Genomic DNA, 22,394 nt, shown 5'->3' with positions numbered 1-22,394 from the left:
TATTTCTCCCCACTATAGATTTACCTGCAGGGAGCTGTTTTCCACCACACTGCATGGCTGTATGGCCTGCTACGTGCACCTGTGTGCACACATACACACATATATACATGGCACCCCATGTCAGATCACCCTCTGCTTGCTCCCACAGGCCCTTACAGGCTGGAACACCCCAGCCTGCAAGGGAAAACCTGTATTTTCCTGGGTTTTTCTCCTTTAAAAGGGAAAAGCCACACTTTTCTGTAGGAAATGGAAAACCTGGATCCCTGCTAATCTGTTATGCTCCACAGCTGTAGACCTTTTTTTCTTGGCTTATTCAGGGAAAAGGCTGTTCCACATTGCTCCTATAGACTGCATTCCCCTCTCTTGTAGTTTTTAATTTCCTTTCGATATTGTTCAGCGGTTCTGCAGTAACTATATGTGCTTGACAATTTATCATTGCACTGGCAGTGGACAGTGGGCTCTTACGTTTAGCATTGCAATGCCTAGTGCTTAGGTGCTCTGCCACCTAGTGGAATCTACAGGCCAAACAGAGGAAACCTAATCACAAAGGTGAGAATTGGGCATCTGCAAGTGGGTGCCTAGAAGCTAGCATGCAGAGGAAAGGGCTGTCTAAACTGCTCAGATCCCCCTGGAAAAGTCAGGTGAATAAACAAGACTCATTTTTACAAAGGGGTGGAGTGAGGAAGGGGATAAGTAAAAAATGTGGATTTAAATACCCAAGTTGCTTTATGGATCTAGCCAGACTTGCAAGGAGCCTGTTTATTCCATGTCCAGCCCAGCTTCAGTTAGTCCATTTCTAGGCTAGAAGAGTGAGCTATTTTGTTAATTTGTATATTCTTATTAGTAAAACATTCCAAAATATTTTGCTGACTAGAAGCATTTTTACTAGTTTTTCTAAAATAGCTTAGTAGACTGTTCTCAATGGGAATCTCTTATTCCATTCCAGAAAGGGAAGAGGGTCCAGCAGGGAACATAAGAACATGCCTATTGGCTAGTCTTTGAGAAATATGAGAGCTGAATTAATTCTGCATTTCTTGTATGCCACATACTTCCCTTTTCTTGCAAAGAACGTAGTATCAAAGATTCAGGTAAAACTGCTAAAAATAACGTGCAAAGGAGGTTTATTGCAAAATTGTCATTGCACAGGCCAAAGCATGGCCAACAGTAGCAGACAGGAAAGTAAAAGTTACATTCCCTATACATGGTACAAGATTTACCAGATAAACATTAATGACTGTTTTGGAAACCTCTTCTTTAATTACATACACAGGGCATGTATGTTATGCCTCTTGTGAATGGCAGGATACTAGAGGTCTGTAAACTATCTGCATAGATTATTCTACGAGTAAGACTCTTAAGTGCCTTCATGTGATGATGGATTTGCACCCTTCATCTCTCAACTAATTTGGTTGAATGGAATGCCAAAATAAATCTTCTCTGGCTGTATTTCAACTTGCTTCAATCACACTGAAGTCAGGTAAGTAAAAACTATTCTTCTACTGCCTATCCACATGTAGTACCTGATCCTCATCCTTTTCAGAGGTGCTGTACACAGGGAAGAGGTTGAGAATGAACTGGGATCTAGGAATAGGATACATTTTGGTTTTCAGAGATAATGCACTAGAGGAGCCACTGCCCTATTTTTGCATCAGCTATACGGTAGTTTGGTTCTGTAAGTTAAAACAAAGGTTCTATCCCCTTGTTTCAACCTTGTGCAAACATAAATAACCTCACCGCACTCTCAAGCTTCCACATTCCATTCAACAAAAAATCCTTTTTAAATATCGTACGTAGAGTTCAAGTTGTTATTTGGGGGTTTTTTTGACAGGCTTCAGGATAAAAATTCAGAATACTGATGTCATTGCACCTGCTTTTGTAACTCAGTTACTAGAATAAAAACACAGCATCACAGAAAAGTCTGTCATATAGTATAGAGAAAAATAAATAAAGCATGGAACTGATTGTGTATTCCACTTCCCTTTCAGCTGAAAATGCTGCCACAACTTGACGTTTCTCCAGTTAACACACATCCAGCTTATTTTTAAAGAGAAGCACCATCCAAAAGTTCCAAATGGGAAACTTGCTGGTTATTCTTCTTAAATAGCTTCATGTTTTGTCTTGCCCTGAGCAGAAATCCATTAATATTGCATAATATAACAACTGATCTTATACAGCTAAGGGCCTACCTACACTAGAATTTTTTTGTTGTAATGCTTTATAGCCTTTGTAGATAGGCACAAATTGTATTGACTATATTCCAGCTCTGGGAAAAAAAATATCCCAGAGTGTAGTGTACATGGTCCTTAAGCATTAGAGATACAGAAGTGTAAACTTATATCTAGTATAAGAAATTCATCCCCAGGAAAGGCATAGCAAAGAATGGAAAATAGTATTGTTCATGGGAAGATACAGCATATTTGCAAGTACATGGGCTTTATTCTCAAGCACTGTGCGACTTAAAGAGCTATCAGTTCACCCTGGCAGTGATTGCAGCAATTGAATGTTATGTTTTCATATCTGGTGTATGGGTGAAACCGTCCAATGTTCTTCTTTGTGGAAAGGAAGGAAGATGGGGAGGACTCAGAGAAGGGAACTTCTGGTGGTGTTTCTGTACATGCAGCTGGATCCAGCACTCGTAGCACCTAACAAACAAACAAACCCCAGTATTAGATTTGAAATTGATATATTTATTCTCCTGATACTTTACATACAACAGCTTTGTTGAAGGCTTGTCAGCCCTCATTCCCTGGTCAGTTTTGATTTTGAGGATCTAAACAGCCTGCTATTTATTGCAATATGAAGTCACTAGATGCTCCACATAGATTTAGAATCTCTGCATTGGTAAGCTCTCATGACTCTACTACCAATAGTTTTGAAAAGTTTTCAAGGGACAGAGTAAGCGTTTCAGAAACATATCTGAGCTAATCAAAACAGATATTAAAAAAAACAACATTGGAGTCTAGAGATACATAATAACAGTGTGTAAAATAGTTGGTTCTTTGTTAAGAATTACTACAGAGCAGAGGTTAAACATTCTTTTGGATCTTCCCTAGTTTTCCTTCCACCCCTATCAGGGTTGATTAAAAATCACTGCCCCTCTCTCAGAAATAAACCTGTTCAAAATTAAATCCTGATTTAATACAAAAATTGTAAGGCCTAAATATGTTGTATCTGCTTAATTAATTTAAATGAAAAATTGCTGAATCTGCAAGCTTCTATCAAACTTACAGGCTGCATACTTTTCTATATCATGAATGAATTGGAGAGCAAAGATGCTCAACTTTTGAGGCCAAGCTTTAAGTGTCATATAATAGGTCAAGAACCATACTTAGGGTTTAAAAAGTGTAGGAGACATGAAGACTGTGTTACTGAGGACAAGACATAGGCAGCTCCTTGGCACAGCTGCCCATTGTGTATGGCACAATACCATACACCATTTACTAATCTACTAAAATGAAAAATGGATAAATCTGAAAATCCAGGTAATTGGTTAAATAAATGTGTGTAGTTATATCATACTCTTCCTGGTGGTGAAAGACGCATCAAATCTAGCGTGTGAAGACTAGATGCAAATCTGTTTTTAACGATTTATATAAAAGTCAATGGAAATGCGTAATTTCTTTGAAAAAAATAACTGAAGCATGATGGAAAAGTGAGTTAAAATATATTTAAATAGACACATACCAGTTGGCAATTTAAAATCAATCCATCTTGACCCCTACTGAATGGACTGGTCCTTTTAATGTATGGAGGAAGCGACCTGTTTTATCTACCCCACCACCTCTGTCTACCTTCTCCATCTCTTTCCCTCTACTACTACTTGCTTTTGAGAAAGGAGAAAAACTGTACTAAGCTTTTCCACTTTTATATGCTCCCTCAGGGGAGCAGTCTTAAATTTATATTAGCAGTTCTTTGTTCAGATCTCTTCTCTAAATTCATGGTAAGTGCTGTCCCAGTTGTTTCTGGATTGCAATTGTGAAACAGGAGGGAAAGCAATGCTTGCCCTTAAGTCCTGCAGTTTGTTACTTCAGACCAGCTGTTCTTGCAAAAATTTCCTCCTCTACAGGTTTGTAAGAACTCTGCTTTACTAGCCATTATTAGGTTCTTTTGCCTTGTTTCAGTTTTGCTGTTCCAGTGCTTATCTTTAACGGCATTGTTAAGTACCTAGATGGCAGTTACTTTAAAGAGGCTCAGGGCCAGACTATATTTTTTCCATCCTAATCGAAGTCAAGAGGAGGGGAAATGGGGAAAAAATATCCCACAGAAGATTTCCTAGGATCAAAAGAAAAAGACCATTCAGATTAATTTCTAGAGAGTGATGGATAGCAGAGAAATGTCTTATACTGGTGGTGTTAGGTTACATGCTGCTGTTTTGGGTATGGGGAACTGTATTAAGTTTCTCTACTTTTCTATACTCACTCAGGGGAGAAGTCTTTTACAGGAGACAGGTGCAGGAGTAATCAATTGCTTTTCAGCTCTAACTAAATTACAATTTGTTGTCATTCACCAGATAGAAATGACCTCAGAAGAGTTGTTTTGCCTTTCAAGGAAGAAAACTGGCACCTGCATCTGTGTAGTGCTACAGAGCTACAATAAGGGTTTACCATTTCAGCCATTTTCTCAGCAGGTGTGTTGCAAAACTCTGTTGGGAGGGAAGTCTTTTTTGGACTGCCAGTGCCCACATTTCCAAGAAGGTGGGAACTCACTGCTTTGGCCAGCTTATGGTTCACAGCAGCCAGCTCTGCTGTTGTGTGAGGCTGAGCACTAGGATAATATGTCTGCTGCCTTCCCCACTGGAGAGAAACCAGTAGCTCCTCTAACACTCTGTACAAGGAGAAAAAAAAATGCACAGTTACATTAATGACCATCCTCACTTGTGCATGCTGGCAGCACTGTGTAACACTTCAAACTGAGGAGCCATGTTTTATAATGGACTTATAAAAATCAAAATCTACCTGTGATGCAGACCAAGGAAATGCAAAATGAAATACTATATATTTAAACAAAATGTAAGAACAAGGAGACTATTCTCTAGAGCCTGTAGAACAGAAACAAGACTCTATTTTTACAGAAAAGTGGGGCAACAGCCTATTTGGGTCTTGGGAAATAGGTAAGACCATTTAGTATTTAATTCTGGGTGGGGGCAAAGAACACAGGAAGACAACCGATTGACAGACTACAAATGATAAACACGTATGGAAGGGAGGTAAAGCTGTGGACTAGGAAACTCAGGTCCCACATATCATTCATTACTCAGAAATAATCAACCTGTGTGGACAAGAAGGAAGTTCAACTGCTATGGCTCTCTCAATTCTTAGTATCACCTGTGAGGTGCAGTCTTTGCATCTATTTTTGTTAATAGCTGTACACTAGAAACAGGGCTGGAAATAACTGATTCTAGGCCTAAAAAAGATCAAGGCATAGGCTAAAGTAATAGGAAGTGCAAGTGACAGTCCTTGGGGCAGGAAAATAAAACCAAATAAAGGCTCAAAAAATATGAAAGATTTTTTCACACTTCTGGGCATCAATCATTTCTTGACGGAACTGGTCACGTTCACTCAACAGATCCTGAATTGCACTTTGCGCGTCTCTGGTTTGACGCTGAAGAATTGCTCTGGCATTTGTTAGCTCGTCGGCCATGACTCTGCAAAAGAAAGAAATGTCTTGTAAATTGGCTACTTTCAACACAAGGTTAAAAAATGAAAAAGCCCCTTCACAGGCATAGCATATGGAGGTTAAACATTCTACAGGAACTCTGAGGCTTAGAATCTCAGTACGAGTGTACAAGATACACAATATTAAAATGAAGAAAAAAACTCTAGCATTTGGGAATAAATTAATCCTGGGGCTAGCTGGCCCTAGAGAAGAGCAGATAAAGCAAGGGACAGGTGCAGTGTAAGATACCCCACCCAACATAGCCGCATTAGAAGCTATGACTGACACATCACTTGGGAGTGATTTAAGGAAGTCAAACATGGAGTTCAAGCTCTTGCTCATTTATTCCTTTGCCTCTGTTAAAACTAATAACCAGGTGGTGGTGTGTGATCTGGACTTGTGCCCACTAGGGAGTAAAATACAACAAGACTGAACTAGTCGATCATAACCACTTTTGGCCCCTGCCACCACAAGCAGTTTGGCAAGAAGAAAGCTTTGTATTGGGTCTTAGCCAGCCACTTCCACTGTAAAGTTTAAAGGAAGATATCCAAGGGCAATGGAAGCTACATGTAAATAAATGCATCTAAGAACAATTTGCTGCCTCCAAAGGAGAGTAAGTAACAAGAAAAGTGGCACAAAAGGTGATGTGTTATATTCAGCACATCCCAAATCTGTGTTACAGGCGGCTCCCACAAGCCTGATTCATATCCTTTGCCACAGGCACAGGACTAATGCAGAAACATGCTAATTAGGGAAGGTAACATTTAAAGATTCAGAAGTCCCTAACCCATGAGTCACAAAGCCAATGCAGGAAACTTGTGCTACAGGTTTCAATATCAGTATAACAAAGCTTTTAATTAGATCTACCTCAACCCACACCTAAAACAGGGAAGGATACCCATGAACAGTTCTGCTACTGAAATGGAGTTCCAGTGGGGGTAAAATGCTGGAACTGTTCAAGACAGGAAACAAAAAAAACCCACATGTTCAGCTTCAACTGCCAAGGAAATTTGGAAAGGCAAAGTGTAATAAGCCTGAATTAAAAACTGGTAAGGACACACAATTATCACCCCTACTTAATACTTTACCCCCCTCCATAAACCCCCGCCCAGTACTTTTCCTTCTTCAGCACTTTTTTACCGTAGGATTTCAAAAGACTAGCAGTTAAGAAGCCTCCACATTGCAGTGATCTAGGTATAAGGCACTTCACAAATAAAAAAGCTTTAAGGATCATAAAGGTTAAGATACTTGTTAAATGTCATCAAACATGAAGAGTTAGAAGCAAGTCAAGTAGTCATCTTGACTTCCAGTCTGCAGAAAAAAACCTCCATCTTTTTGTATAACACAATAACTACACCCCACAACAGAACCATCACCACTCCTGGATCTTACACCCGCACCTCCAGAAATGTAATATCTCATCCAGTGCATTAAGTGCCCTGATGGAAAATATGTAGGAGAAACCAAACAATAACTGTGTACCAGAATGAACGCACATCAAAAATCTATTAGAGACAAAAATACCCAATTAGCTGTGGGTACACACTTCTCACAAGATGACCACTTCCTCTCTGATCTCTCAGTTCTAATCCTCAAAGGGAATTTACAAAACAGCTTTTGTATGTACTGGCTGGGGGGGTGCGGCTCAGAGGGGATGCTGATCTGGTGACAGAATGTAGCTGGTAAAATCTAGAGAGGCTACCTGGAGTTATCAGATGGCAGGCAGGTTGCAATGTGCCATAAATCCAATGTCTATATTTAGCCCATGATGTTTTGTATCCAGTAGATTTATGAAGTTTGTAGGTTTGTAGCCCTAGCCCCATGATCCTGGAGTCCCCATGAAGACCAGCTAGGAGCTGTGTAGGCAGGGGCTGCTGGGAAATGGGAGTTCACCACAGGTGGGATCTGGCCCATCAGCCAGATTTTACCCACCCCTGGCTTAAAAGGATAATTTTGAATTATTCAGATTTTAGTGTTCAGAGTAAAGTTCAATTTCGGGGGGGGGGGGGGGGGGGGGGGGGGGGGGGGGACACCTGTAGAGCTGTGAAAGCTGCCCTCTTGCAGATATGCATTTGAATATATGGTCTTTCACTATGCACATTTAGCAAAGAAGCACAACAGCCACACTAACCTGCTTGCCAGGAATTTACTCCGCCACACATCACACTGTATAGACATCCGCTCCAATTGCTCAGACAGCTGTGACATGTTTCGTCCTAGGGCTTCATTTTCTAGGATCAGCTGATTTTTCTCCCGGGCCATGCGCTCAAAGTGATATTGTAGATCATCTCCCACAGAAGCAACAAGTAGCTTCTTCAGTTCTCGATTGACCTACGATAGGAGAGGGATAGGATGGCTGGGTTGATAAGAGTCCAGTTACAATGTTTGCTCAGGAGGTACACAATTCGCCAAAGAATTACACTGATTATCCACTGTGAAGTCAGGAAACAAAGTCAACTGTTAAAGCATTACCAGGCTTTTTGAATGGAAATGGTAACAAGACATTTCAAAGACTGCAGTTGTTATATACATGAGGTTCTTAGAAAAAGAAAGCTGAAGACTTTAAGCATTAAGAGCACAGATATTCAATAATATGTTCTTGCTTAAATAAACCCATACCATATACGTATTCTTTCAGCCATCAATTCATGTTTCATAATTGTCCACTTTAGGGTTTCATTCACTTTACAGTGAAGTACCTGGTTGATGCACTTGGCCCTTATCAGAGAAAACGATACTGCACTAGGTAAACCAAAGGGATACTCTATAAAATAATTTACACAATGGGGAAAATTATTTTTTGTAGTTCAGTTTACAGTGTTGCTAGATACAGTGCTGGGGCAGACAGCAGGCTAGTTTTTTCTGTACTTGTACCTATCCTTGATATCTTGATGAATTCAAGAAAAATACCTTTAATACTTTTAGTGTTGAATCTCTCTGCTGTTACAGAGCAGCAAGAACACAACATAGTGGATTATGAGACACAATGATTAGAAGCTGAAGCTTGACAAATTCAGACTAGAAATAAGGTAGAGGTCAGGGTTAACTAAGCACTGGAACACCTTTCTTAGGGAAAAGGTGGATTCTCTATCACTTCAAGTCTTTATAGAAAAATCTCCATTTCCAGCTTGATTATAAAAAATAGGGCTGATGCAGAATTAATGAGCAAGATTTTCTACTTTGTGTCAGAGAGAGAAAGGCTTGCTAGATCACAGTGTTCCCCTTCTAGTCTTAAATCTATCACCTTGCCAACACTTCCCAAACTTACCTCTGTCTGTACACGCAGCTGATTGGAGAGCCCTTCCTTATCCTGTAGCAGTCTCCTTTCTGAATTTTTGAGCTTTTCTATTGCATTTTTTAACTCCAACAGCTCTTTCTTAGCATCTTCAGCTCCATCTAACTGACATAACGTCTCTCCTTTATGGTGTCCCCCTGATTTAGCCAACTTAGCATTTTTGGTAGGGACAACATGAGTTATAGCTGCTTTGGGAACCAGGATTCGAACAGCTTCAATCTCCACTGATTTGTCAGCATTTACTTTTCCTAGCTGAAGAACTCCAGGACTCAGTGAAGGTACTGTCTTTTTGTGCAGGTTGTGATGGATATGATGGCTTGTAGTCTGTGCACTAGATATTACTTCTACAGGTTCAGGTGGCTGCTCAGTTTCCATGCCATCTCCAGATCCACGGATAGGTGACGTGGTATAGTCAGCTAAAAACAGAGAAAAAGTTTAACAATAATGTATATCTAGGGACCTATTAATGTGTGGCAAGACAAAGGAATTTTTGCAGCTTGGTCACAGCACAAATAACTGATTTCGCTGGCATTTCCCAGCAGCCCTGCCCCTTGCCACTGACTGGCAGAGGCCTTGGGTTGGGGGGAGGGGAAAAAGGACAAGGGGGCAGGCAGTTGCCATCTTGACTGCTGGCTGCCTGTTGTGGTGCCCTGCCAGTTGGTGCTTCTCTCTCCTGGGTGGGCTGCAAGGCAGTGAAGACCACTGGCTCCCATGGGGAGCCAGCATTTTATTGTTAAGTTTGTCCACAAAACCAACTTAAAAAAAGTCAGAGTTTCTGTGAAATCTACAACATTGCAGAGCAGGTCCCTATTTATATCTCATTGTATTGTGTTCTCATTGGGAAGTGCAAAAATTCAAAGTAAATTGCTACAATATTACAAGAGTCCCGTACATTGTATCTATAAGATGACACTTTGTAGCAGCAAGCTTGTCTAGGCATGGGTTCAATAAGGATTCAGAAAGGGGAAATTAACTAGTTTCTTTCACTTCCAGTTTCTAGTCAGTTCTTCCACACACTCCAGTGCTGTTGTTGGAGTTTCCAAGATGGCAGGAGATTTTTTATTAAATCATCTAAACATACAAGAATATGTCTGACTAAATACTTGTGCCCAGTGTTGGATCTTCGAGTGTACAAAGATCTCAGGAAGAAACTGTCATGCCTTTCTAGAAAACAAGATGTTGGGTCAAGAACTAGCAAAACTGCAGGAAAAGATGGACTGAGTGATCTTCAAGAACATTTTCTATTTCTAACTGTATGACTCCACATCAGAGACCGACATTTCAGAACATCAGAGAACGTTCTTTTTAATTGTGTTACCCAATTTAGATCAATGTAAAAATAAAATCAGGAGTCTACCTATTGAATGAAAAGACCGAGAAAGGTTTTTAGAACTTGGGCTGCACAGTGGAGAATGAATCCCTTTAGTGGAAAATAAATGTCCTGATCTTGTAAAATAATATCTACAGTAACTGTGCAGACATCCTTTACTCCATGCAAAACAGGTGACTCGTCCTTTCCAAAGCCAACTTTTCTCTGGGTGTCAATGCCTTTGTCACCTCCTACCTGAATGAATAAGCTTGCCTTAGTTAGACTTATGGGTATATAATATGCACTACTATTAGGAAAGGGTGGAAGTAGAAAAACTTACTTTCACAGTAAGTAAGTACTTTGTAAGGACTTCGTTTCTTTCAGGATATAGAGCATTCTCCACAAACTGTGTTCAATGAACTGCAAAGGAGATGGGCTCTTCCCCAGCAGGATACCCCTAACACAGTGGTCACCAGGCAGCGGATCTCGATCCACCGGTAGATCTCAGAGCCTCTTGGAGTCGATGCGAGGCTGGGCTGGGGGGATGAGTGCCAAGTGCATACACCTGTGCACCCCAGCCCAGCAGGTCAGTCCGTGGGGGAAGGGAGGGGCGAGGCTAGATGGAGCCCCGCCGGTGAGGGCCAGTGCCGCAGAGGCAGGAGCAGGGGACCGCGGGAGGAAGCCGACCCCCGGGCGGGCAGCGGCGCTCACCTTTCTTCTCTCCGCGCGTCATGGTGTCCAGGCGGCGGCGGCGCTGCGCGCAGGGGACACCGCGGCTAAAGGGGAGAAGAGACTGTAGCGAGGCCCGGCCCGCGGCTCCCCAGCCCCAGGTCCGCTAAGCACGAGCAGCTACCGCCGAGCACTGGGGGCGGCGACTTCCGGCCAACAGAGACGCGCGACGTCACTTTCCTTCTTCCCCTCCGAGCGCTTCCGCTTCCGGGCCACGCGGCTCTGCACCAATCACGCTCGTAGGGGCGGCGCTTGCGTTGCCTGGAAGCGGCTTGGCTGCAAGCGGCGTCTGTCCAAGCCGGGGCTGAGCCCGCTGGGGCACGAGACCATGGTGAGCGCCGCGGGGGCGGGAGGAATCACGGGGCTCAGTGGGACGCCCCCTCCCTCCGCAGGATGGTCCGCTCCATCCCTCTGCTGGAGGCTTCCTTACCCCCCTCCCGCGGGGGAGAGGGCTGTACCACTGCCGGGGGCAGGGGGGTTGGAGCGTACCACTGCCGGGGACGGGGGGGTGGAGCGTACCACTGACTAGGGGCGGGGCTGCCGAAGGGGAGGGAGGCAGGTGGCTCGCGGGCACCCTTCGCGTCACTGAGTCCTCTGTGACGTGCATCCGCCTCGTCGTTCGAGCGGCAGCGATTGGCTGGAGGAGAGCGGCGCCGAGTGTTCTCAGCGCCACCCCGAACCGGGGTCAGCCTGGAAGTACCTCGTGACGTCATCTAGCCCGGCTAGGCAGGACCAGCCTGTGGGTGATTTCGGGTCCTGCTCAACCTGAGTTTTAAAAAGTTTTCACCCAAGACCTCCCGCATAATCAGAAAGGTCCAGCTAATCTCCAGCCTCAGCTACCCCTGTAAGATTCCTCTGTAATCACCCTTAAGGTATCTGAAGCCTGTTGTCAGATCCTCCCCCCAGGCTAAATACCTATGGGCTAAATTCCCACATGTATTTCAAGGCAAGAAAGTTATTTTGAAATGTAGTTTAACCTACATTTGACATTACGTTGTTACAAGTAGTCTTTTTGCTTCTCTGGATGGTTTTAATAAAATTCATAAGAAGAAATAATTGTTACGATATTTTAACTTTATTTTTTCATGCTGTGGTTACAGTCCACTGCCAATAATGCTTCTAAACCGCAGGGACAACGGAAGTTGCACTTTGATTGATGTTGGTTGGTAGAAGAGTCTGATACCATTTCGAGACTGAATTAATTTTCCAGAAAAACAACATTCATCCCTGGGAGCTGGGCAAAGTGATTTAACTTACTGATGTTAATCCTAGTTCTTTCAGCCTGTCCACATGTTACAAGGCTCCTTTTCCCAGACTGTGCAGGAGAGGTTCAGTGACTTTTGTCAAATTATGTGATGATGTTAAGTGATTCCAGTCCGACTACATTCGAAACGCTCTGCATCTCCTAAAACGAGGAGACCTGAGGCAGCACATGGCAAAGAGATGAAGTACTGTATTGGGGGAGCAGGAGGGGTCTGTCCTCTCAGGCCTGAAAGTAATGCCAGGGCAGAGCTGTGCTTCTGTGTGCTGTAAAAGTGAAGGTGTCTTGTGTGCTGAGCTCCTAAACCCTGTTGCTCTGTGTCTGTGGAAGATGTCTGCTGTGGTCCTTGTAGGCGTTCTGTTCCTGTTTGGTGTGGGAAACTGGAGAAGGGGAAAAGCAGGGTCTAGTCATGACACTGGATTGGGATTTAAGAATTTGAGTGCACAAGCTCTGGCCAGGACAGTCCTGAGCACACTGTGCCCATCTGGTCCTGTTGATATACTCCAAACCTGGAAGTATGTTTGTCAGGCCACCCTTAGGTTGCCCCCAGTGTCCACTCTGAAGCGTACTGGAGATTGAGAGATCTTCCCTGTAGTGGTTTCACTGGCACATTTCTGGGCTTGCAGCATGTCAGGAGTGAGTAGGCAAGGGTGTGCTTAGGACTGTCCTGGCAGGGTTATGCTGCCGCCACAGCATAGAGATTTAAGAGACTTGTGTTCAATTCCTAGCTCTGGCAGACTGCCTCTGTGACCTTGGTCATGTAATTTAATCTACCGTGTATCTCAATTCTCCATCTGTGTAATGAGGATAAGAGTTTTCTCCCTCGGGGCTCTCACAAAATAAAAATGTATATATTAGTTCATACTTGCAGGGTGTATTCATAGTTAGGGCCATGCAAGTAATAACCTCAGGATGGAAGGGCTGGAGAGACATCAAGAGATCACCTGGTCCTCCAGTGATGGGCTTGCCACCCCCTTCCTGGGTAGCCTGTCATAGCAAATTAAACCAACTGGATACAGAAAATGGTTATTCACTGTTGTTTTGTAACAGCCTTTTACATGCTGGAAAACTTAAGTCTGCCCCCTACCCTCAGTTGTGTTCTAAACTAAACAAATCCAGTTCTTTCTGTGCTTCTTCTTGGTCATACTTTTTAAACCTCATCATTCCTCTGAACTATCTGCACTTTGTCCACTTCCCTAGAGAGTGGTGATCAAAACTGGATGTGGTATTCCAGGTTTGCAGACAGATGGAACAGTTGAAATGTTTCAAATACTTTTGAAGCGTTTCAGAGGGCCATCTGGACAAACATATGTGCCCTGTGCAATATTCCAGAAGTGGCTGAAGGGCCCCAAACTAGGACCTCTTGAAATGAAGTGCTATTTTAAAGTGTTAGAATTTTTATTGTATGTTCATGGGGTTAGGGGACCTGTAGGACTTCCAAAAACCCACAGTGCTCCACTCTCCCTTCCATCAGAGCAGACGAAGGGAGAGCTGGGTATTCAAACCACTGGCTGTCCAGCCATTCACCCTACTCCCAGGACCCCATTTCCAGTGCCAGGTGCTCTAGCCCCAATTCCCTCTACTTCTCTGCTTGAGGGAGAGAAGAAGAGGGAAGGTACTGGGGATCTGAGGCTAGAATCAATGCAGTAGGTGCTCTACACACCACTGCCATAGGCCCCTTCTCTCCTGCTGGAGCTATTGGTGTGGGGAGCACTCTCCATACTGGGAGCACTCCTGGCATTGAAGCACACTCCTTGTGTACAGCCGCTGTACCCCCCTCCAACCCTCTATCCTGCACCCATGCCGCTGCTGGAGCTTGTCAATCTAGCCCCAAGTCTCCTCTATTCATTCCCAGGAGAGGGGAAGAGGAGGTGTTCAGGCAATTGATGCCTGGAGAGCGGGGCACCTCCATTACCACTACAGACCCCCTTGCCCTCACCTCTATGCTCCCAACTACCCCCCTTCCATCCCTCCATTTCCCTACATCTCTGTCCCTGCAGCTTCCTCTAGCGCCCTCTGGCTTCAGAAAAAGCGCACATAGCTACAGCAATTTTGAAGCATTCTAACTATGGCTGGGAGAGACAAGATGCAGCAAACGGTGGTGCATGTCTCTGGGCTGGAATACTACCCTTTTGAAACATTTCAGTGTGTGTTATACACTAAAGCCTCACCAGCACCAAGCAGAGCAAAATACTTACCTTCTGGATTTTATGTACAATACTCCTATGTAATACATCCAAGAAGGTTTGCCTTATTTGTGTTCTGCTTTAACCCCTAGGATCTCTCATGTAGGGCTGCTGCCTAGCTAGCCAGTTGGTCCCCACTTTGTATTTGTGCATTTGCTTTTTCATTTCTCAGTGGAGGACTTTACCCTTGTTTTTATTGCATTTCTGCCTGATGATATCAGACCATTTTTCCAGTTTATCTAGATTATTTTACATTCTGATCTTGTCCTCCAAAGTACTTACAACTAGGGATGAAAATATCATTAAAAAATATCTGTTTAACATCCTCTAATTATATTGGTTAAATGGTTAACCGATAGCACATGGATAGTTCTGGCCAGGGGGGTGTGGGGCCCCAGGCCAGCACCTTGTCTACCCTATCTGGCTACAGGGGAGGGCCCACAGATGCATGCCTGGAGCAGTACAGAAAGCTGGGGGCCACACACAGACCCACTCGGACACAGCTGCTACTTGGAGTTGCTCCCCTGTCAAAGGCCCCGAGGAGCAAGGAGGTGGTGGCAAGCCCTACCACACAACATTAAACTGTGGGCGGCAGCAGCAGCAGGTGAGGGGCTTTCCTAGTCCACTGTAGCTGCCAGTGCACTGGGAGGGAGAGAGCAGATGAGCTGTGGGTACTAATCCTCCCTTGCCCCTCTCCCTCCCCTCCTCCTCACTCCTCCCTCCCTGCTGCCTTCCTGTTCCTAAGGCACCTCATGGCTTCCCTTTCCTGCTGGACTGTGCTCCGTGCTAAACATTAACTGGTAACACATTACTGGCACAAATATATTTATTGTTTAAACGTTTAACCTTTTACATCCCTACTTGCAACCCATCTCTATCTGTACTATCCACACATTTTTTTAAAAGGTATACTATTCCATTATTCGTGCAATTAAAAGAAGTCTTTGACAAGCTACTGAAATGCTGTTCCTGCCTCCTCCCTCCAGTTTGCAAACTACTAAAAGTACTGTTCAAGTGCAATTTTTGGAGCAGTTGTACACCCATTTCATAGTAATTGCATTGAGACCATATTTCCCTAGTGTTTTTGTAAGAATCTTGTGCAGGATTGCATCAAAAGCCTTTCCCAAGTCAGGATGCATCACATCAGTTGCTTTTCCCTTAGCTATTACACCAGTTACACTTCCTGAGAAGGAAATGAAATTGGTTGGAAATGAATCATTCTTAGCAAATCCATGCTGGCTGTTTTTTATCATGTTAACCTTTAGATGTGTCCAAAATGATAGTTTAACAATTTGTTCCAGGATCGAGGTCTGTAATTCACTGCTCTGTATTGTACCAGGTCATTCTATTTTTTTCCTATCTTTTTAAAAATGGCTCTACTGTTTGCCCTTTCTCCAGTCCTCTGAAATCTTGCCTGAAAAAACAGAATCATTTCTAGTTCTTGAAAATAATAAGGCAATGAGGCACAGCTTGCTTTGACTAGTTACTTAATTTCTTATGATGAATTTATTTGGACCTTATTGACTTAAACATGTGGAATTTGTCTAGTCTTTAGCACATTATTTTCCACTTCTGGCCCATGGCCTTATCCCCTTGTCAAAATTAATTCTGTTTAAGCATCTGGTCACAATTAACTTTTTCTTGCAAGGCACAACAAGGCATTGAGTACCTCAGCCTTCTTGGTAACATCTGTTGTTTACTCTTGTACTCCATTGGTGAATGGACTGGAATTCTCTTGTGTTGATAAATATATGTTTCTCATCTGAGGTACTTATATAATATTTTCTTTTCTGTCCCTCATAGTCCTACAAGCCACCAGGTCCAAAAGCATAGCCCCTTTGGTGTAGATAGTGTGAGGCCAGGCCAACAAATTGGAAGATGATGGAGGAAATCGCTAATTTGTGTAGTGAACACACAGTTTGAAACTCATGTAGCATCTTAGCTAACAGGTAACTAGGTATCCATTGTATACCATGTAACTCAGACAGCTGGCCTTCTTTTAAGTGAAGGTTCTGTTGGTATATCATTAAGGGTATAGGCAAGTGAACAGGTTATGTGGAGTCAAAGTGTGGATGGGAGGAATTAGCCACATTTCAGCTGCTCTTGGTAATTATTTTCTGTGTCCACTCCTCCTCTTCCTCCTCTTTCATATGGCTGATGTAGATACAGAACAGCAACTATAATTTTTTATTTAGGTGGTTCAGCCAGACAATTGCATCAGGAACAGCAGAGTGTATCTCTGTGATACCTCATTCATATTTGTGGTTTGGGCATTGAGTCGTTATCTGTTCCATGGTCTGTTCTGGGTGACCAGTTGCACACTGGAGAGTTCTTCATTTTCCATTTGTGCATCAAGTATCTGCATCTCCCATGGTTTGCATGGATCTGGTTTAGAGTTGCCTGTGAGCATCACTGGAGATCAAAGCCAGGGACTTTCTGCATTGCATCTATCACAAGATTTTTTTGGGGACTTCCTGTGAACTCCATTCAGTTTTCCAAGCTTCATCAGGGTTGAAATCAGTCAGTCAGGCAACCTACAGGTTGTGAAGACCATGCTAAAAGTCCCTATTACAGTGCCTTGGAGCTGCTAATCCAGCAGAATGTCAGACCCCAAAGCTCCATCCCAACTCCATAGCTTCTAATTGGTAGACAGTTCAAAAGGACCTCTTGGGGAAAAAAAACTCCAAACAAGAGGTTGATTGTCAATTACACTAGATAATGACATCAGTCCCTATACAAGTCCCTACCACCATTAGCACAGATGAACTGAAGAAGGGGTTAACCACAATGAAGAAACAGAAGGCAGCTGGTGGAGGTAACCTCCCAGAATTTCTCCATCATGTCGGCCCCAAAGGACTCCAGTGGATGGTGAAACTGTACACCAAAAGCATGGCGGGAGGTGGTGGTCATAGCAATACCTAAACTGGGTAAGCCAATCAACAGCCCAGGAAGCTATAGGCCAATATCACTCCTGTGCACAAGCTACAAACTCTTGGAATGTATCATCCTCAGGAGAATCAGCCCTTTTATAAAACCATTGATCCCAGATGAACAAGCAGGATTCTGGCTTAAGTGAAGTTGCTGCATCCAAGTTTTGGCCCTTGCAACGCACACTGAGGCTGGTTTTCAGAAAAAAATCCAAGACTGGTGCAGCCTTTGTAGACCTGTCATCAACCCACCACACAGTCTGGATTAAAGGTCTGATGCTGAAGTTCACAAAGATCGTACCTTGCCACCAAACACTATGCCTGATGTGGACAATGCTGAACAATAGGTGGCTGTGTGTCCACCTGGGTGACTGAGTCACCCTGGTTCCTCAGTGGTGGACTGCCACAAGGTTCAGTACTTGCACCAACACTCTTTAATGTATCCACAAGTGATATGCTGCCAACAGTTGCATGTCCACTCCTATCCCATTAGTTCTCTCCCCTCAGTACACATTTTTCAGCTCTCTCTGATCTGTTCATCTGTCCATGCCCTAAAATGCTAATCATCACAATTTTCATTTTAAAAGCAGTTTTTCTAATGAACATTGTATTAAGAATATAATGTTTCTTCTAGTAGACGCTGATCTTGTTCTGCAAAACAAATTTCAGTCTGAAGGGGAAGGATTAGGTTGTGAAAATAATGGTTTTCTGACAGACTTCTACCACAGCATTGCTTCTGGGCAGCAGTATAAACTAAGATTTATGTTGGCATTAATTAAAGCATTTACAGAACTCTCTAAAGAGAACCTATTACAAACCGTAACATGGCTATAGGAAGACAGCTATAATTGGATGCATTTTTCACTGGTCTTATTTATAATTAGGGACCTACCTAAATCGCGGTTTTGCAGATTTCTTGGAAACTCTGAAAAAACGCATTGTCTGTAATAGTTGGGAAATCCATCATTGGCTGTGATTTCCCATGAAATCAATCAAAGAAAGTGTTAGTGACATAAACTGAGTGAAGGTGCTCTCTCCCAATCAGCAGCGAGGGGCAGAGCCACCTGGGTCCCTCCACCAATTAGTGGCAAGGTGCAGAGCTGCCGTGTAACGCCCACAAAATTGGTTCTCTGTGCCATGAGCTGGTTGTGAAAAATAATTTGTGTCTCTATGACTTAAGTCTGTATTTATAATGCAAGAAATATTCAAAACATCTCTAAGGTGGACTCAGTCCAATCCTATACAGCCAGTACTCTAGAAATTGTGATGGTTTGGTTGGAGCCAAGGGGTGTGTGAATTTTGTGATGGTTTCTCTAACACTGTTCAGGCATTTGTCCTTCTGTACCACCTTTGGTTTAAAAGTCAACTAGTATTGGAAAGCTGTCTGAAATGTTACCATTCAGTGACCAAGAAGATGAACGCCTACATTTGGAGAAGTGGTTGGTTGCAGGACCAGATTAACCCTTTTGTAGGCCCTAGGCAAACAAATTTGTGGGCCCCTACTTAATACTGTATATTTATATTACTTTTTTCACTCAATAATTATAATTTGTAATATAAGCACAATTCGGTCCCTTCTTCACTTAGGACCCTTGACATGTGCCTAGTTTACCTATGTGTTAACCAGGTTGTCACCACTGTAAGGAGCCAGGGCAGAGCCGCAATCTGCAGCCTGTGTGCAGGATGCAGTCACGGTTGTGCCTTGGCCCCTGACCAAGTTGTCCCTGCTGCAAGATCTCAGCGGTTCTGGAATAGCCCCCTGCCACGTGCCCTGCCAAGGCGGCTGGGACTGGTCTCCATGGTAACCCTAGACTTGTGTTATCACAGCACAGCTGTAGCTGGGGCTCAACCAGCCCCAGCCATGCAGGCAGGGGCTGCTGGGAAATGTAGTTCCCTGCTGGCCACATCTGGCCCATGGGCCAAACTTCGTCCACCTCTGCCCTAAAGGAATCACCTTTTGTTTGTCATCAGAAGATGAGTATCTTGTTTACTTGGCTGTTGTAAATAATTATTTTTAACAAATTCTATGCTTTGGGGTAGTCACAGTCAGAGACAAGAACAGGGACAACAGGAACAATGTAAAAATGTACATTTTCTTTTTGGCAATGACTGTTGCACAATTTGAATCTGGCTGAGCTTAGCTAACAGGTAACTGGCTATCCATTGTATACCATGTGACTCAGACAGCTGGTCCTCTTTTAAGTGTAGGTTCTGTTGGTATATCATTAAGGCTAGGGACAGACACTACACATAAACTGGTTTAAGTGATCAGAAACTGGTTTAAACCTGTAACAGAACAGAAGTTCAGTGCACATAAACCAGTCTGAAAATGGCTGAAACCAGTTTTAGATAAACCTGGTTGAATGTAGTATCAGACTTAACTCATTTGGGTCAAACCGGTTTATTCAATGTCTGTCCCAGACCCCTTGCTGGTATAACTTAAACCAGAGTCCCCCAGCATCCCGGCATGCTCTCTGGGATGGGCAGGGCTCTTTGCTCCAGAGAGCTGGGCTGGCCCCTCCCCTTTGCTCCCTGGCTGCAGCTCCAGCAGAGATTGCAGGCACAGCAGGGTCTGCCTGGATTCCTCCTGCCCCCCCTCGCTCCCATCACCATTCCCTGCTCAAGCAGGGTTCCCCCTCCCCTCTGCCTTACACAGATACCTCTCAGCATTAGCTAGCATACCACATGCTAGCTATGTTCATGCTGCGAGAGACTGGACAAAGGCAGACAGCACAGTGTTGTTTTAGGGCTTTTTGAAGCTAATCAACAGGTAGCTGGTAACATCCCTCCATTCCTTCCTTGGAAGAACGTTGTATAAGAAGAGCTTGAACTAATGAGATAAGCTTTTGTTTTCTTAATGGGCTGATAAACACTGAGTTAGGGATGATAAACACTGTGTTATCAACTCCCTGCTGCGGGGGGAGCCCTCCCTAATCAGAGCATCCTGCCAGGGTCTGACCATGCCCCCCTCAGCTCAGCATTGTGGAAAGGAAGGGTGGGCTGCTCTCACGACTCCTGTTTTCTAGACTGAGCCACTGCAGGCACATGCCTGCTTTTCTGGGATGTCTGCGGAGTTACAAACTAATTTAGCCTAACCATGGTAGATTGACCTGCAAAGATTGAATCAATTCAGGCTCAGGCTTTTTAAATGTCTTTCCCTAGCCCAAGTGTATAGGCAAGTGAATAGGTTATATGGAGTCAAAGTGTGAATGAGAGGAATTAACCACATGTCAGCTGCTCTTGGTAATTATTTTGTGCGTCCACTCCTCCTCTTCCTTCTTTCATATGGCTGATGAAGATACAGACAGTAACTATAATTTTATATTTAACGTTATCCTGGAAATATTTTAGCATATTCTTCTCTGTAAGCATTTTTAGTCCCAGTGATTTCTATGGAATTTAAGTCCCTATGTCCTTAGCTTTATGCGGACATCAGAATAGAGCTCTGCACAACGCAACACGTACCTATTGTGTTGCAAGATGTTAGAGCTTCCACTCTTGTTATTCTTATTAGACTTGCACACCTCTAAAGATGAGCAGTGAGGTAGTAACTTACCCTAATGATGCTTATGCATTTCTCTATTCTGAGGACTTTGCAAAATGCCTGTGCAGCACCTTTCTCATGTACTAGTCACAAATAAACTTAGAGCGTTGTAATCCCCAGTCACTCATTGTATCTGCAGTTCTTTACAGAGCTTGGAGTTGCAGCATGGGTACAGATTGCATGCCTTTGTTTCCCTGGTTAAACTGCCTAACCTGAAGCAGGGAACATGATCATTCCAGTGCAGTTGGGAAGGGGATATACAGTGCATTCATTTATTTTCCTCCTAAAAAAGTAGGACTCAAGGTATACATGTGTTTAATTCCATCCCTACATACGCAGGTAGTGAGCATGAAGAATGTATTAAGAAACTCCACAATTTTAGGCAGAAACATTTTAATTTATTTTGTTAAAAATCCTGATCAGTGTGAGTGGAGAATTTCTCATCTTGCTAAAAATCCCGAGTTGACTAGAGGCCATGAAATTCTTTGGTTTTGGCTCAGACAGTGAAACTGAAGGTGTGGCCCATTAAAACAACCTTAATTTCTTTACCAGCAAGGTTGCCAGAATCCCTTAGAAAATGGAGGGGAGGGTGCCTGTCATTGCAGCAGCAAAGTATTGATTGTACTCTCCTTGCTTCTGCTTTTTTACCTGTGACCCATTTAAAGATATTTTTCTAAGATGACTTTTAATTGTAGTGTGTAAGAAGGGGTCTGTGTATACAATCTGGAGCAGGGGTTGACAACAGTTTTGGGCAGAGTTCCAAAAGCACTTGCAACCTCAACTTGTAAGATGTTGGTATGCCAGGGGCATATGGTGGGGGAGCCATGAGGGGCCCAATCTTTGCCCCCCTCCCCCCTGGCTGCTGCCGCTGCTGCCACCAACTTCTTCGGCTGCTCGCCACACCCCCTCCCCCTGCCACCAGCACTGGCTTCTTTTCATCAGGGGGCCCCAAAATTATTTCTTGCAGGGGACACCAAAAAATTGTGGGCCAGTCCTGCACTTTCTCCTGCCTGAAATGTGCTCTGCTTTCTGCTCACTGCCCTATCTGTTGTTGTGCTTCCTGTCCCCTCCCCAATCTGGCATGTATATGCTTGTGCTACTTGTGGTACACGTGCCACAGGTTGGCCATCCCTGGGCTAGCTGGTATAGATTAGCATAGCTCCACTGAAGAGTTGGCTCTTTGTGTTCATCTGCAGCCTGTAAAATTGTTTGTTTGAAAGAATACAAGTATATAGCTGTTTTTCTATAATAGGGATTTTATTATGCTCAAGTACTCATGTTGTGGAGCTGCCAGTTATCTTTTAAAAATATGGCACTTTCGCTTTTCAAGGGTCTTTCTGAGAAATATATACAAAGTAAAGATAGTCTTTTTTTGCTTGAGCAAGCTTTGTATCTTTAGACAGGCCTCAGTGCTGTATGAGGATGCCGATGGTAACAGTAGTATGTGAGTCACCTTTGCTGTTTCCTGTTCTCAGTTAGAAACACCTG

The 22,394-nt window shown here is 43.6% G+C and overlaps 2 protein-coding genes across 4 annotated transcripts in view; one reads left to right on the top strand and one right to left on the bottom strand.

The window, feature by feature from the left end:
• Nucleotides 1-1,104: 1,104 nt before the first annotated feature.
• Nucleotides 1,105-11,112, bottom strand: BLZF1 (basic leucine zipper nuclear factor 1). The gene is made up of 6 exons (XM_006271811.4): nt 10,971-11,112; nt 8,924-9,366; nt 7,787-7,986; nt 5,516-5,644; nt 4,605-4,824; nt 1,105-2,642 (listed from the first exon to the last, which is right to left on the bottom strand). Exons 1-6 carry the CDS (start codon nt 10,990-10,992, stop codon nt 2,457-2,459), a joined length of 1,200 nt encoding a protein of 399 aa, XP_006271873.1. The 5' UTR covers nt 10,993-11,112; the 3' UTR covers nt 1,105-2,456.
• Nucleotides 11,113-11,221: 109 nt separating this feature from the next.
• NME7 (NME/NM23 family member 7) overlaps nt 11,222-22,394 on the top strand; it is a 154,396-nt gene continuing 143,223 nt past the window's right edge. Inside the window, exon 1 of one of the 3 annotated variants that reach the window (XM_019476132.2) lies at nt 11,222-11,319. In XM_019476132.2, the coding sequence (XP_019331677.1) occupies nt 11,317-11,319 (3 nt within the window). In that variant the 5' untranslated portion in view covers nt 11,222-11,316. The remainder of the gene's footprint in view (nt 11,320-22,394) is intronic. The other 2 variants (XM_014603932.3, XM_006271809.3) reach the window with 2 other exon arrangements.

Source organism: Alligator mississippiensis, chromosome 1 (genome assembly GCF_030867095.1).
Source record: "Alligator mississippiensis isolate rAllMis1 chromosome 1, rAllMis1, whole genome shotgun sequence".
Taxonomy (NCBI): domain Eukaryota; kingdom Metazoa; phylum Chordata; order Crocodylia; family Alligatoridae; genus Alligator; species Alligator mississippiensis.
Note: the sequence above shows the minus strand (reverse complement) of the source record. Positions and strands in the feature narration are given on the sequence as shown.